Source organism: Melozone crissalis, unplaced genomic scaffold (genome assembly GCF_028551555.1).
Source record: "Melozone crissalis strain CALT ecotype California unplaced genomic scaffold, PUWL_Pcris_2 ptg000057l_1, whole genome shotgun sequence".
In the NCBI taxonomy this organism is placed as follows: domain Eukaryota; kingdom Metazoa; phylum Chordata; class Aves; order Passeriformes; family Passerellidae; genus Melozone; species Melozone crissalis.
Window position 1 is genome coordinate 7,366,518 of NW_026535835.1, and position 14,995 is coordinate 7,381,512.

Sequence of the window (14,995 nt, forward strand, 5' to 3'; positions counted from 1 at the left end):
ACATCCCCACGGGATCACACCCGGATCTTAGCCCGGGACCCCCGGGATAGTCCCGAGATCCCCCCACGGGATCACCCCGGGATCTTAGCCCGGGACCCCCGGGATAGTCCCGGGATCCCCGATATCTCCTCCTGGGACCCCCCCGGTATTTTACCCCGGGATCCTCATGGTACCCCCCGCTCTCTCCCATCAGTACCCCCCGATATCTTCTCCCGGTAATCTCCCCATTTCTTCCCCCCGGTAACCCCCGATAACTACTCATTGTTATCCCCCAAGTACCTCTCACACCCAGGTATCCCCTGATATTTTTCTCCTCCGGTACTCCTGTAGTACGCCTCGATATTCCACGGGACCCCTCCCGGTGTACAGGTACCCCCAGTACCTTCCCACACAGACCCTCATACACACAGACAGACCCTCACACACACAGAGACCCTCACACACACAGACCCTCACACGCACACACACCCGAACTGTGGTCGGACTCGCCGCCTTCCAGGGCAAAGCGACAACCCCGGGCTCGGCGGCGGGAGGTGAAGCGGCTCCCCCGCCCGGCCCGGCGCGGGGACAGCGAGACCGCCCCGCGGGCTTTGCTGCCGCTCTCCGCCGGTCTCCGCCGGCCCCGGGCGGCAGCCGCGGGAGCCGCACCGCGGAGCGGCTGCTGTGAGGGAGGAGAGCCCCGCCGGGCATGGGGAGCCGTGTGGGGAACGGCACCCTCGGCATTGCTGCGGGCACGGGCACCGGATCGGTCCTGCGAGGTCTGCCTGGGCTGCTCCAAGAGAGAGACCTGAGAAGCTGTTCCACCCCATAAAAAGGGTATTTTGGGAACACCAGCCAAACCAGCCCTGGGCTGACCACCCTCACGGCATAGCGGGACAGGGCAATGAGCCCTTCAGACACCCCAGCCAACGACACAGCTCGTTCAAAGAGTCACAGAAAGGTTTGGGTTGGAAGGAACCTAAAATATCATCTCATTCCACCCCCTGGCATGGGCAGGGACACCTTCCACCAGATGAGGTTGGTCCAAGCCCCATCCAACCTGGTCTTGGGCAGTTCCAGGGGTGGGGCAGCCACAGATTCTGTGGGCAACCTGTGCTAGGGCCTCACAGCCAAGAATGTCTTCTCAATATCCCATCTAAGCCTGCCCCCTGTCAGCCATTCTCCCTTGTCCTGTCACTCCATCCCTTGTCCAAAGTCCCTCTCTAGCTCTCTTGGATCCCCTTTAGGTACTGGAAGTGCTATAAGGTTTCCCTGTACTCTTCTCCAGGCTGAACCCCCCCAGCTCCCTCAGCCTGTCTGTAGCAGAGCTGCTCCAGCCTCTGATCATCATTGGGTCTTCCTCTAGCCTTGCTCCAACACATCCTGTCCTTTTTATGTTGGAATCCTCACAGCTGGATACAATACTCCAGGTGTCATCTTAGGTGAGCAGAGTAAAGGGGGAAAATCCCCTCACTAAACCTATTGATCACACTGCTGGGGATACAGCCCAGTTTCATGAAATAAAGTAATATCATTACAAGCCAGCTTCACATCTGACTTCACCGCAACTCTGCCTTCCTTTTTTTCTGTTAAATTATTTTGCAGAGCATTCCTCTGAGGTATTTCTAGACCTTCCATAAATCCTTCCCTCAATGGGGAGGTCCTGGCTCAGAGGACGTGGCCATAAATCCCTGGAATCTTTACAGGGGATATTTTCTCATCCAAAGCAGATGAAAACAGCGTTTGTGGCAGGTAAACACCCCAGAGGAAGCAGAGGGCCCCAGACAGACGGACGTGTCCCCACCACTCCATCCCTGTGGCGGGTGGGAAGAGGAAACTCCCCGGCCTTGGCGGTGGGAGAGGGATCAAACGTTTCAACAGCTGGAAAGTGGATTTAAGCCAATGCAAACAAACAAACAAAAAGCCCAAAGAAAACAAGGCAGCCTGGATTGGTGCCAGGTGTTTAACAGAGGTAGAAGAAGGCTGAGGCAGCACGAGACCCAGGAGACCTCAGCACCCAGACCTGGCTGCTGCGTCCAAGAAACACAAACTGTGACGGGGAGGAGCGTGAGGAGGGTTCCGAGGCTGTTTGGGGTCACGGGAACCCTCTGCCTCAGCAGGAGCAGGGAGGGCTCAGTTTTCCTATCCTAGAAGGAGAAAAGCTATCAGGTGATCCGTGGCCAGCTATAAATACCCCAGGGATTGAGTAAACAGCATGGGGAGAAAAAAAATAAAGTGAGGCCGAAGAACAGCACTGACACAGAGACGTGTTTTTAGAAACTGGCCAGGAATGAGTTTAGCTGGGAGGGAGGTGGCAGCTCCTGCTCTGGCACAGGCGTTGGGCTAAATGATGTGGTGATCCTCAAAGGCTTGGGCAGTTTGGGAAAGGAGATGACAGGGCTGACAGGATGACAAGGACAGACCACCATGGGACAGACCCCAGGAACAGCTCCAGCCTCTGCTCCTGCCCCAGCAGAGCACACAGACACCTCTCTGCTTACACACAGCACCTGCACGTGGATCCCTTCCCACTGCCTGCCTTCCAAACGCTGCAGCAGCTCTGCAAAGTCAGAAATCCAGCACGGGAAGAGATTCCCCAGCCAGCTCTGCCTTGCAGACCTCCCACACCCAGAGCTAACCCGACAGAAGCATCCCCAGCAAGCAGCACCAGCGCAGCCACGCTGCAGGAGCGTGCATGGGCAGCCACACGCTGGAAATCTGCAGCTCATTTCCCTTTCACTGCCCAGACACGACCAAGATGCTCCATCTTCAAGCAGGGGAAACATCCTGGCTCCTTGGACAAGGAAGGCTCTCCCAGCAGTAGCGTTTTCTCAAGCCAGGCACTGGTTTGAGGCTGTGAGGTTGTTGTCAGCTATTTACATGCTGCACCCAGAGTGAACTGGCTCACGTGGTGTTCACTTCTGGCACAGCACTGCTCAGCTCACAGGCTCAAAATATCCATCCCATTAGGGAAAAAAAATGGCTGCTTATAAATCAAATGTGGGACTGTCCCTGCTGCTGTCATAAAATGGTGTCAAAACAAAAGCAAGCCCATGCAGAACAGGCTGCTGCTCCAGTCCTGCCAGGATGAGCAGTTTTATTTGGATGCCAGAATATTTGGTGTTATAATCCCAGCAGCAGATGATTCCACTGCAGGAAAGGGTGCTTTGTGCTGGTTGCAAAACTAGAAGCTTCAGCCACGTCAGACTGTGGGGATTTGGTGCCTTGTGCTGTGGAGAAGCACCCATGGGAAGCAAAAGGGAAAAAGCAAAACCCACTGTGTTTTCTGAAACACCCCAAACCCTGAAGCCCAGCTGAGCAGTGCCAGACCAGAAGGATTCACGTGGAGCTCTGCACATGATGTGTGAGGTGCAGGCTGCAGCAGAGGGGCTCTGGACACTCACAGCCCACTCACATTCCTCCTGCACTCCAGTCTTGGGCTCTGCACAGAGCTCAGCTCAGTGAGTGAGAATTCAGATTTCAACAGAGATAGAAAATCTAAAATAAAAATCCCAAACGGAAAGCCTGAGGCTGCTGACAGTTTCCACACTCTGGAGAATATTCCTGTTTATATCTTTGACTCAAAGGGCGGCTGGGAAACCCATCTCCTGAAGGGCATTTAATTTTCATTCCAAGGCTTTCACACCAAGTGAAATAACAGAAAAAAAAAATACACAAAAACCTTCTACTACTTAGATACATCTAAAACCAGATCACTCTGCAAATCCTCTTTAGCATCTCAGCTGCCTTCACAGCAGGAATGAGGCATGGGAGGTGGCAAGAGCTTAGGGCACCCGTGGAAATCCCATTTTCCAGGCAACTTCCATCCTTATCAGCACAGCACCAGGTGCACAGGTTGATGGTCACTGCCCAGCTGCCACGTTTGCACAACTGCAGCTTGGAACTGTGTGGAGTTAAAAAGGCTGTCACTACCCCCTGTGTCCTGCCACGAGCTTTTGCACATGGAAGCAAAGGCGGCCAGGCCCTGCCACAGAAGCCAGAGCCACACAGATAAACCCCTGCAGACCCAGATACCCTTTTGAGATAAGCAGCTAAAATTAATTTTCTCTGAAGCTGCTTGTGACAGCCCATCATCTCTCTTCTGTCCAGCTCCACAAAATACTCCCTTTCAGTGAGAAGCACCTTTGCAGCAAGAGGCTCAGGGGAATTGGGGCAGGGAAAGGTGAAAACCGATGGGGTGAGAGTGGATTTTATGCACGCATTTCCCAGCTGAGCACTCAGCAGCCCAGTGGTGACAGGGGTTTGAGGGTGCCACCACAGCATCCAGAGCATCGCTGTCCCCTGGGGCTGTGCAGCCACAAGTGGGGCTGGTAGGGCAGCGAGGAGCAGAAAACAGCCCTCAGGCACCACAACCCCACCGGCTGTCCCCGCTGTGGCCCCAGAGCTGAGGGGGTCACCAGGAAGGCTCGATGCTTCTCCAGTTCCCAGCTCGGAGCAGAGGAGGTCACCAGGAAGGCTCGATGCTTCTCCAGTTCCCAGCTCGGAGCAGAGGAGGTCACCAGGAAGGCTCGATGCTCCTCCAGTTCCCAGCTCGGAGCAGAGAGGGTCACCAGGAAGGCTCGATGCTCCTCCAGTTCCCAGCTCGGAGCAGAGAGGGTCACCAGGAAGGCTCGATGCTCCTCCAGTTCCCAGCTCGGAGCGGGCTCGGCTGCCCAGGCCGGGGTTGGAGGAGCTCCCGGTGCTCCCGCGGCCCCAGCCCGGGCGGTGCCGGCTCAGGAGCCCGGGGAGCTGCCCGGCAGCTCCTTGCCGGGGCCGGAGGGCGAATCAGCACCGCTGCTGGCCACGTTCTCATATTTCGGCTCTTCCTCCGCGGCAGCCTGTCCCTTCCTTTCCAGGCTGCCAGCTAACTCCGGGCTTTTCCCCTTCTCTGCGGTTTCGCTGGCCCCGTCTTGGGCACCGGTGCTTTTTGACGAGAGGGATGCGAGGAGGAGGGACAGTCTCTTGGCAGCGGGATGCTGCTGCTTGCCCGGGGCTGGTTCGGCAGGAGCCCCCGGCACACTCTCCCTCTGCTTGCAGCTGTTCTCCGAGTCCCTGCGCTGCGCCAGAGCCCGGCGAGGGGGTTTCTGGATGGCCTCCATGCTCTTCCTCACCTTGGGCTCCTCCTTCGCAGCCCACTTGCCCTTCTGCAAGCTGCCCAGACGCTTCAGCACAGCCTGGACCGGTCCCTCGCCAGTCCCCTCCGCCTTGGGGTCCTGCCCTGCCGTTCCCACCATCATGTAGATGGTGGTGACACTGGGCTCCTTCCCCTTGGCCTCCCAGCTGCCGCATCTCGCAGCCGCTTCCAGCGCCTCCACTCTCTGTGCCACATGCCTGGTGCTGGACACCACCCTGCGCCGTCCCCCCGGCGTGGCCCGGGGCGATGGCCGGTGGCTTTCGTCCCCCTTGCCAAGGGGCTCGGCGTTCTCGTAGCAATCGCTGGCCGGGCTCTCGCTGGGCGGCTCGGCCGCAGCATCCCCCGGCGGTGGGGTCAGCCTGGATGGGCCCCACGGAGCCTTGGGCTTCCTACTGGGGCTGGGCGTCTCGGCAGCCCCGAACTTTGTCCCCTCGGCGAAGGACACAGAGGGTCGCTTGGCCTTGGCGATGCTGGAGGTGCGGGGGATGGCGAAGGGCTGCGAGACATCCTCGGAGTCGAAGGCGGACGGGTCCGGGAGCGCCTCGGCAGCGGGGGATGCTCCGTCCTGCAACTCAGCCCCGCCCAGCAGCGGGATGCCTGTGGGACAAGGTGACACGTGTTACAGCTGCCACCCTGCCCGGGGACTCAATCAGGGACACTGGGACAGGAGCTGATGCAATAGGATTGTCCCTGGGAACGTTTCCCAAGGAGGAGGTTGTGAAATGGGGTTGCCCCACTGGGCACGTCCCATCGCAGGCAGCCAAACACAGCCCTGCAGACAGGAAAACAAGGACAAGGAAATAAACACTGTCTGTGCCAAGTACCGCTCCCTGGGACGGCCAGGATTGACCCCAGAGGTGAGCAGAGAGGAGGAGGAGCAGCCATGGGCGTCACCTTCTCTGGGAGGGACGGAGTACTCGGGTCCCTCGTTGTCGGTGTCGAAGGAGGAAAAGGAGCTGTCTGAAACCCACGCAGACGATGGGGGCTCGATGAAGCTGGGGTTGTAGGGGATTTCCATGTCGTGGTGGGAAACTGGGGAAGAAAAGACACCCAGCTGAACTTGAGCACCCCAGGGTGCTCAGAGGAGAGGGCTTTCAGGCTTCCCCCCAGGCAGAGAGTGCAGCACTTCTGGAAGTGCTGTGGGCAGCTCTGCCTTGCTCACCTGTGACTTTGGGAAGTTTTGAGGTGCCCAGATTAAAGCAGGGCATGAGAGCACTGAGGTTGGCCAGCACCCCCTGCACGTGGTGCTTCATCCTGGCCAGCACACCATCGTCTGGCACAGCCGCCCTGCGGAGCAGAGAGGGACATCAAGGGACACAGGACATGGGGGTTTGTGTCAAAGGCTGAAAAATGTGAAAAAATACCTGTCTCTGGCATCTTCTGAGCCAGCACCACAGCAGCAACAGGCGACACAGAGCAGCAGCAGCAGGAGAGGGACAAGGATGGCAGCTGCAAGGGCTCCATGGTCCTTCAAACCTGTGTGAGGAGATGGGCTGAGTGTGGCATGTCCTGTGGCTGTGACACCTACAGAACAGCCCTGCATGGAGAGAGCAGGAGCTGACAACTCCCAGTGGGGCCAGGAGGCACTAACATGCATCCCAGCATCTTCCCCAGTGAGGATGTGACCACCCCCTGCCCAGAAATGTGAGGTTAATCTTACTCAGCACACAGGCACCCTGCACAGGGTCACAGGTCCCTCGGGAGCACTGGCAGGGTGAGGAACAATTCACTCCAAAATAGCCCTCGGGACAGGTGTCGTTGCAGCTGGAAAAGAGAGGAAAGGAGGGAAATACCCCCAGAGAGAGAAAGGCACCAGCCCAGCCCCACTCCCAGCATTTTCCTGGTCTTACCTGTCTCCCCAGTAGCCTGCCTGGCAGATGCAAACTCCTGTCACAGGGTCACAGCTCCCCGAAACACATTCGGGGCAGAGGAACTGACAGCCATCACCAAAGGTGCCCACAGGGCAGGAGATGTTGCAGCTGCCAAAACAGAGCAAAGCATCAGTGACTGCACCCCAGAGCAGGGACACCCCAGGGACCAGGGCCCTCACTCTGGGCATACCTGGGTCCCGTCCAGCCGGGGTCACAGCGCAGGCAGGACCCGGTCTGGGGGTCACAGGGCTCCCCGTGCAGGCAGCGGGGACACGGCTGGAGGCAGCCATCCCCATGGAATCCAGGAGCACAGGGATCCTTGCAGAGGGTCCCGTTCCAGCCAGGCTGGCAGGCCAGGCAGAAACCATCCACGGGTGAGCAGGGCTGGCTGCGCTTGCAGCTCCCACAGCTGTGTGGGCAGAGAGGCACTGGGGTCACAATGCCCAACCTTTGTACCCCTAAAAAGCAGCTTTCACCCCACAAAAAGCAGCTTTCACCCCACAGAAACATTGAGCACCATTTTGGACCGAGGGGAAATGCACAGTGGTGCCTAATGCTCTGTGGTAGCAAGAGGAGAGGAGGGCAGCAGAATCACAGAATATTCTGAGTTGGGAGGTGCTGTTTTATCACCATGGGGAGCGAGATTAAGGAGGACCAGATTTTAGGGTGACACTTTCTGCTGACATTAGCGAGGTGTTTCTTTCGGGGCAACGCTGATGCTGCATCCACCCTGGGATGCTCAAACCCAGGACAGGTCTCCCTACCCAGCCAAAGGCACAGACACAGGAGCAGTGCCTTCCCCCACGATCTGTCTGCAGCCCGCTGGATCCCGCAGCTCCCCCATCTCACCTGTGCACGCACTGAGAGCCGTATTTCCCCGCCGGGCAGGGCTCCCGGCAGCTCCTGCCCTGGTAGCCGGGCTCGCAGGTGCAGTGGCCGGTGGTGGCACTGCAGGAGCCGTGCCCGCAGTCGCAGCGCCGCTGGCACGCCGGTCCCCAGTAGCCAGGCAGGCACTCGCACTTGCCCGTCTCCTGCGCGCAGGGCGACACATTGCAGGAGCACTTGAAGCTGCACCTCCTGCCCCACCAGCCCGGCTGGCAGCGGCACAGCCCGCTCAGGGGGTCGCACTGCGACGTGGAGGGGTTGCACGGGCATTGCTTCTTGCAGTTGGGTGCCCACCAGCCCGGCTCGCAGTGGCAGGCGCCGCTCAGGGGGTCGCAGCGGCCGTGGGGGCCGCACTGGCACGGGAACTGGCACAGCCCTCCCCAGTGGTTGGGGTCGCAGGTGCAGTGCCCGCTGGCGGGGTCGCAGCGCCCGTTGGGGTGGCACGGGCAGCTCCGCTTGCAGTCGTGGCCCCAGTACTGCTCGGGACAGCCTGCCAGGGGAAAGGACACGGGCAGGATGGGGAGAAAGAAGCCCGGCAGCCCCCCGAGCATCCAGCTGGATTTACAGGGGGATGGCAGGGGCTGGGCGCGGGGAGGGCACTCACGGGAGCTGCAGTCTGCTCCGAAGAAGCCGGGCTGGCAGCGGCACAGCCCGGGTTTCACGCACACCTCGCCCTCTCTGCAGGCGTCCTCCCCCTCGCACACGGCTGTCGGGGTAGGAAAGGCACTCAGCACTCTCTGGCCAGGGGTCATACCCCACCTGCCACCCACCCAGCTCCTGCAGGGACAGCATTCCCAGGGACAGCACCATCCCGCGTCCCGCTCCATCCCATCACCCTGCTGGTGATGCAGCACCATCAGCACCTGGGGCTCCCCTCGGAGCAGGACCTCTCTCAAGGAGAGCTGAGGGTTTGCCCAACACTCAAATGATCCACCCGGGTGAGCGTGGGGACCACGCTTTGGGATTCACCCCATCCATCACTCACCGACCGTGCACGCCCTGCCCTCCTGCCTCCAGCCGGGACAGCACTCCGGGCCGGCCGCGAACCTGCGGGACAGACCGGGGGTGTCAGGCAGGCCCGGGGGGCCAGGGCGGCTCCATGGCCCCGGCCGAGGCACAGCGATGCTTGCCCCAGTGCTGAGAAGGCGGCGTGGCCCCCAGGGCAATGCTCCGGAAGGAAACCAGAAAAATAGAAGGAAATTTAGGAGGCTGCTGCCCGAGTGGGCGGCTGGGATGGGATGGGCTGGGCTGCCCGGAGCGCTGGGAATGTCCCCACGGAGCCGGGCCGGGTGTCCCTTGCCCTGGGAGAGGCTCAAAGCTTCACCAGCAGTGCACAAATGAGGCACCGAAGTGAAGGTCATGAGAGGCATCACTAATGATGGGAGACAATGGGAGTGGCAATAAATTCGGGGGACATCAGTCCCAAAGCTCTTTGAGGCTTGCTACAGCGACATTTCCCCACAATGAGTTTTGCCATGGGTCCCGTATTGCCCCGTTGCCCTGCACTCCGATGGTGAATAAGAAATAAACCCTGGAGAAGGGATCTGATGCCCCAAATGCCCAGACATGCCCCAGCTACACTCCCCAGCACCACCCCAGCCTGCACCCACCCCGTGCCAGGCTGCACATCCCTGTCCACGGGAGGAGGGATGGACAGCGACCCTCTGAGGCTGCTGAGAGTGCCCAGGAGATGGCACAGCTGGGGACCCCCGTGGCACAGGTGGGGACCCCCGTGGCACTCACCTGCAGACGTTCCTGCCCTCAGGGTCGAGCTCCTGGGCAGAGCTCTGCACCCACAGCCACAGCTGCAGGCAGAGGATGGGCCGGGCGCTCTCCATCCCAGCAGGGCACAGGGCCCCCGTCCTGGTGGCTCCCCAGCCCCACGCTGCTGTCCCTCCGTCCCGTCTGTCCCGTCCCACCCGCGGGGCGGCCTCTTCCTCCCTCCAGCCTTGGGTTTCTTCCTGAGGAAACGCGGGAGGAGGCGCCCGATCCAGGCGCAGGGGTGCGGCGGGGAGGGGGAGCAGGGAATGCTGCCCGGGCTATTTCTGGCCCTGGCTGCCACCCTGCCATGGAAAGGGACATCCAGGGGCTCAACACAGCCACACAGGGGCTGGCACCTGCCTGAACATCTCACCTGTGCCACCCCACTCCCCTTGTGACATCTTCTATCGCCCACAAAACTGCTTTAGCCAATGTCCCCCCAACCCAAACAAATATCCAGTGCCAGCCCCTGCCTCAACCCCCATGAACCATCCCATGGCACTGCCAGGGGCTCAGAGGAGGGGTCCCCTTGTCCCCCACGGCAACACAGCCCGACCTGTGCTGGCCTTTGAAGGGCTGCTGGCCACTGTCCCACCTCGCCACGTCCCCAGGAGCTTTGTGTCAGCAGATGCACAGGAAACACCTTTTTCCTACCCAAGGCCAGCTCAGCCGGGGGGGCTCCGGGCTGGAAGCACCCCTTGGCCATGCAGGAATTAACTCCTCCATGCCCAGCACGGTGGGATCACCCCCCTGGAGCCCCCTCCCCACCAGAAGGGGCTCAGGGGGCACAGCCATCAGGAGAAGGGTAAGGGAAATCTGGGAGCATCACCCAGCCCTCCCCAAGCAGAGAGCAGAGGATGCAGGCAGAACCTCAGAGGAAAAACAAGAATGATTTATTTCCAAATTAAAGGTAGAAAGTACCTGATCTGAGGGGACTGATGCCCCCATGAATACAAGGATTGTTACAGTCTGCCAGGTCCCAGAGGTGCCAGTACAAAACTGATTCACGCCACGCCTGAGAAGTGCAGGAGTGGCCCTGGAGGTGCTGATCCTGGTGGCTCCCAGCCACAGGAGCACCTGGACACCCAGTGCAGTGTGCTCAGCCCCTCCCAGCCCTGTGGGGACCCCAGGGCGCTCCAACTGCACCTTCACATTGCAGGGATTGGGGAGCTACAGACACAAAGGGGTGAGGTAAAACACCCACAGAGCAGCATGGGGCAGCTGTGGGCTGTGAGCAGAGGGGTTTGCAGAGAGCCACCAGGGGATGGGAGATCCCTTTTGGGGTGTGGAGAAGGAAGAGGGTGCAGCCCCCCACCATGCTGAGCTGCAAGCAGGGAGCAGTGGGGAGGGGGCCCAGCTGTGAGGGCCCCTCTTAGCTAAGCTGTGGGCACAGTGAAAGGGTGGCTGGTGGGCAGAGGTGCCCAGAGGTGCTGAGCTGCCCCAGGCCAGCCTGGCAGCCCACATCCAAGTGTCCCAGTGGGTCTGCAGGAACCTGCCCACGCTGTGGCTTTGCCACCGCCGTGGCACAGGGAAGTGCCAGGGCTGCTGTGCTGCTCTGGAATCCACTGGAAGAAGAGGATCCAGGAAGTTCTGCTGCGAGGACAGATCCTGCTCCCGGGTCAGACTGCTGCTGTGGCTCTGTCAGGGCAGCTGGACCCTGCCTTGCTCTCTCCCTCTGGCTCCAGCTGTGTGTCCAGTGAGTCAATGATTTCCCAGGTTCCAGAGCAGCTGGATGTGGGGGGATCTTTGCTGCTGCCCTGGTACCACAGCCCAAAACTGCAGAGAGAGCAGAGAAGGGCTATGGGGGAGAAGAACCTCCCCAGGGAGGATGTAGAATCCCAACCTCCCTCTGTGGTGGTGTGGCACCCAGGACAAGGCAGATCCCCCTAAAACAGCACCCCCTGCTTTGGCAGCACCCCTGCCAGCCCTGCTGACTCTGTTCCCATCACATCCAAGCTCCACAGCTGCCAGGTCCCAGCCAAACCCCAAACCTCTCTCCACTGGCAGAGCCTCCCATCCCTACCAGCACAGGAGCAAACTTACAAGCTCCTAATTTTGGATTCTGGAGGCTGAGCATCCACACAGTCTGTGCCATGACCTGGGAGCCAGGAGCCCTCCTCTTCATCACTGCACAAAGAAATGGGGGTAAACCTGCACTGAGCCACAGCAGCGAGTGCTGGAGCCACTCTGGAACTTGTCCAGTGCTCCCAGTGCCACCACCTCGCCTCCCTTTTGTCACATGCACGCAGGGACAAGTGGCATTTGGCCAGGCCATGCCTGACTGGTGACAGGGACACACGAGCCCCTGTGGCACAGCTATGCCAAAGCAACACATCAACTGCAGACATCAAACCTTTGATCTCTGGAGGGAGGAGGCAGCTCTGGGCTTGGGGAAGCTCCAACCCAGGGCATCAAGCACATGGAAATGCTGGAGCAGGGCAGCCAGCCCCCACCCTGCATGGGAGGATCCCAGCACCCAGCCAGACTCACCTGCTCCCCGACTCCTCCGTCGTTCCCAGCATTTTGGCTCTGATTTTTTTCCTCTGTTTTTTGATATTTGACTTCATTGCATCCAGGAAGAAGCTGGGAATTCTCTCCTCGTTCAGCAGCTCCCTGGTAAAAAGCAGCCAGCTGGTTAAGCAAGAACCTGGGGAAGATTCTGCTCTGGCTGTGGTGGGAGCAGCCTCTGCTGAGCCAGGGGTGGCTGCAGGGACAGGACTCACCTCTGGTAATAGGCCAGCTCCTCCTGCACCAAGAACAGGTTGGTCTTGAGCTCATTCCTCTCTTGCAGGATCTGCTGCAGCTCTTCCTTGGAGAAGCAGCAGTGAGCAGGGCTCCTGTCCCCATCCTGGTGCTGTGGCTCCTCTGAGGGTGACAGGGCTCCCTCCTGGAGGGCACGGAAAGAGAGTCAGCAGGCAAGCAGAGACCTCAAAACCCCCACCCAAAGGCTGGGTGCACATGCAGGCAAAAATGGGAAAGTCTCAAAAATGTCCTCATCTCAGCCAGCAACCACACATGGCAAACCTCCCTCCTCCTCTGTCCCATCTACTTTTAACTCCCGTCACCTCATCTTGCTCCACCCATAACACTTCTACAGAGAAGGTGTTGGTGGCATTACAGACACCACCACACTGTTCACTTTTAATCTGTGGGGTTTCCTTGAATAGCCACGTCTGGGTGTGCCAAGAGCTCCACACAAGGCTGGGAACGTGGGGTCAGTGTTGGTGATGGCCAGCAGCAGCAAGGCCACAGCTCAGACCCACCACACCAGGCTCTGGTTTAGGGACACAGCTCAGACCCACCATGCCAGGCTCTGGTTTGGGGTCACAGTTCGGATTCACCACACCAGGCTCAGATTCACCACATCAGGCTCTGGTGTGGGGTCACAGCTCAGACTCACCTCACCAGGCTCTGGTTTGGGGTCACAGCTCAGACTCACCTCACCAGGCTCTGGTTTGGGGTCACAGCTCAGACTCACCTCACCAGGCTCTTGCTGCCGGCTCTCCAGGGCTGTCCTGCTCCTCCTGCTCGTTTCCCTCTGGCTCTGCAGCATGGCAGCCTCCAGGTCTGACTTGTGCTCCAGAGCGCTCTTGAGCTGGGCCTGCACCACGGCCACCTTGTGCCGCAGCTCCTCGTTCATGGCCATGAAGCGCTGGAGCTGTTCCTGCAGCTGGAGGGCCCAGGGCAGCCAGAGGTGAGGCAGTGTCCCCACCCAGGGACAGCAGTGCCACCTGCCCAGCAGGCTCAGCAGCTGTGACAGCCCCGGGGAGGGGGATGTGACATGAAAGCAGCTGCCCGGGCCCTGGCACACCACACCCCCGAGCTCCCCGCCCTCACCGCCTCCGTGTCCCGGCTCTTGCAGACGATCTCGTGGGCCTGGGCACGGAGCTCATCCCTCTGCCTGTCCACCACCTCCTTGAGCCGCAGCATCACCTCCCGCTCCTTCCGTGCCGTGCTGTCTGGGAGCACACACAGGACACGAGTCAGTCCCCTGGGACTCCCCCAAGCCCACAACGCTATCAAGTTCCTCAGTGCTTCTGCTAAGTCTGACTTGTTCCTGGTAATCTCACAGTGGAAAGAAGGGAACTGAGAGTTTTAAACCTTGTGTTGGCACAGCAGCCCAAACCCTGTGCCTGCCTCCATCACCCATCTGGGGGCTTTTGAGGTGCTCTGGAGGTTTGGGATCCCTGATTTGCAGAACAAGGTAATGCCTGCGCTCCCTGCTAGGACAGGTCTCCAAGGTGAGGGAAAGGAGAGCAGCATTCCAGGCTCCAGAAGAACAGGTTCAGCCCTGCACCCAGCCTGCAGCTCCACAGGGACACTCAGTGGCATGGGGGACCCCAACCCCACGGGGACACCCACCTTCCTGGGACTGGCTCTCGGCAAGCTGCCCCAGGAGCTGCCGGTTCTGCTCCTCCAGGCAGGCCAGGCGGCCGTGCAGGGCTCGCTCCCGGCGCTCGGCCTCCCACAGCCTCCGCTCCGGCTCCTGGGGACGGGGACACCAGGTCAGAGCCACCTCTGGGGCAGTGACAGCCAGGACAGCCAGCGCTGAGCAGTGGACGGTGACAGCCAGGTCAGAGGCTGCCCAGGGGATGAGGGGCAGTGGGGACAGTGCCATCACCCCGGAAAGGGGGACAACTGGGTCAGACCCATGCCAGAGGACAGGGATAGCGAGATCAGAGCCGTCCCAGGGGGTGGGGGATAGTGGGGACAGTGCCACCACCCCGGAAAGGGGGACAGCTGGGTTAGAGCCAGCCCAGGGAGACAACTGGGCCAGACAGGTCAGAGCTATCCCAAGGGATGGGGGACAGCCGGGTCAGACCCATACCAAAGGACAGGGACAGCGAGATCAGAGTTGCCCCAGGGTATGGGGACAGCAGGGACAGCCATCTCCTGGGAAAAGGGAACAGCGGGGTCAGAGCCATCACCACGGGGAACGGGATCAGCGAGGTCGGAGCCGTTCCCACAGGGAACGGGAACAGCCGTCCCACAAAACGTGGGACATCCGTGTCAGCCCCATTCCCCAGGAAAAGCCACCAGCCGGTTCAGCGCCGTCCCCAGGGCCACTCCAGCGGGGACACGCGTGGCTCGGCGCCACCGGCTCCCAGCTCCCCGCTCACCTCCGCCTCCTGCGGCCCGGCCGGCGCTGCCGCCGGCGCCTCCCCCTCAGCGGCCGGCGGGGCCACCAGCGCCTCGAGCAGCTCCAGCAGCCGCACCACGGGCGGCACCAGCCCGGCCACGGCGTCGGGCCCGAAGCGGGCGGAGAGGCGGCGCAGCTCGGCGCCCAGCGCCCCCGCCATGCGGTAGACGTGCGGCGGGGCCAGCCGGGCCGGCGGCGTTCGCCACAGCGGCTCCGCCATCGCCC

General features: G+C 60.6%; 2 protein-coding genes across 2 annotated transcripts; both read right to left on the reverse strand.

The window, feature by feature from the left end:
* Nucleotides 1–3,598: 3,598 nt before the first annotated feature.
* Nucleotides 3,599–9,716, reverse strand: SCARF1 (scavenger receptor class F member 1). Its single transcript, XM_054287475.1, has 11 exons — nt 9,613–9,716; nt 8,855–8,916; nt 8,474–8,575; nt 7,834–8,359; nt 7,175–7,393; nt 6,964–7,092; nt 6,774–6,877; nt 6,478–6,589; nt 6,276–6,400; nt 6,008–6,145; nt 3,599–5,710 (listed from the first exon to the last, which is right to left on the reverse strand). Exons 1-11 carry the CDS (start codon nt 9,705–9,707, stop codon nt 4,713–4,715), a joined length of 2,610 nt encoding a protein of 869 aa, XP_054143450.1. The 5' UTR covers nt 9,708–9,716; the 3' UTR covers nt 3,599–4,712.
* A 901-nt stretch (nt 9,717–10,617) lies between these two features.
* RILP (Rab interacting lysosomal protein) lies at nt 10,618–14,990 on the reverse strand. Its single transcript, XM_054287481.1, has 8 exons — nt 14,751–14,990; nt 13,993–14,116; nt 13,468–13,589; nt 13,109–13,300; nt 12,354–12,517; nt 12,121–12,243; nt 11,674–11,757; nt 10,618–11,406 (listed from the first exon to the last, which is right to left on the reverse strand). Exons 1-8 carry the CDS (start codon nt 14,988–14,990, stop codon nt 11,250–11,252), a joined length of 1,206 nt encoding a protein of 401 aa, XP_054143456.1. The 3' UTR covers nt 10,618–11,249.
* Nucleotides 14,991–14,995: the final 5 nt, after the last annotated feature.

Bases quoted from the DNA above. Each gene is read 5' to 3' on its own strand.
- RILP (XM_054287481.1), bottom strand. From the start codon at position 14,990: ATGGCGGAGCCGCTGTGGCGAACGCCGCCGGCCCGGCTGGCCCCGCCG. The intron at 13,590-13,992 runs GTGGGTGTCCCC...GTGTGCTCCCAG, and splicing joins CGAGAGCCAGTCCCAGGAAG to ACAGCACGGCACGGAAGGAG. The intron at 12,244-12,353 runs GTGAGTCCTGTC...GCTTTTTACCAG, and splicing joins GAGCTGGCCTATTACCAGAG to GGAGCTGCTGAACGAGGAGA.
- SCARF1 (XM_054287475.1), bottom strand. From the start codon at position 9,707: ATGGAGAGCGCCCGGCCCATCCTCTGCCTGCAGCTGTGGCTGTGGGTG. The intron at 8,360-8,473 runs GTGAGTGCCCTC...TTCCCCTGGCAG, and splicing joins CGGAGCAGACTGCAGCTCCC to GCTGTCCCGAGCAGTACTGG. The intron at 7,394-7,833 runs GTGAGATGGGGG...CTGCCCACACAG, and splicing joins GGCTCTCAGTGCGTGCACAG to CTGTGGGAGCTGCAAGCGCA.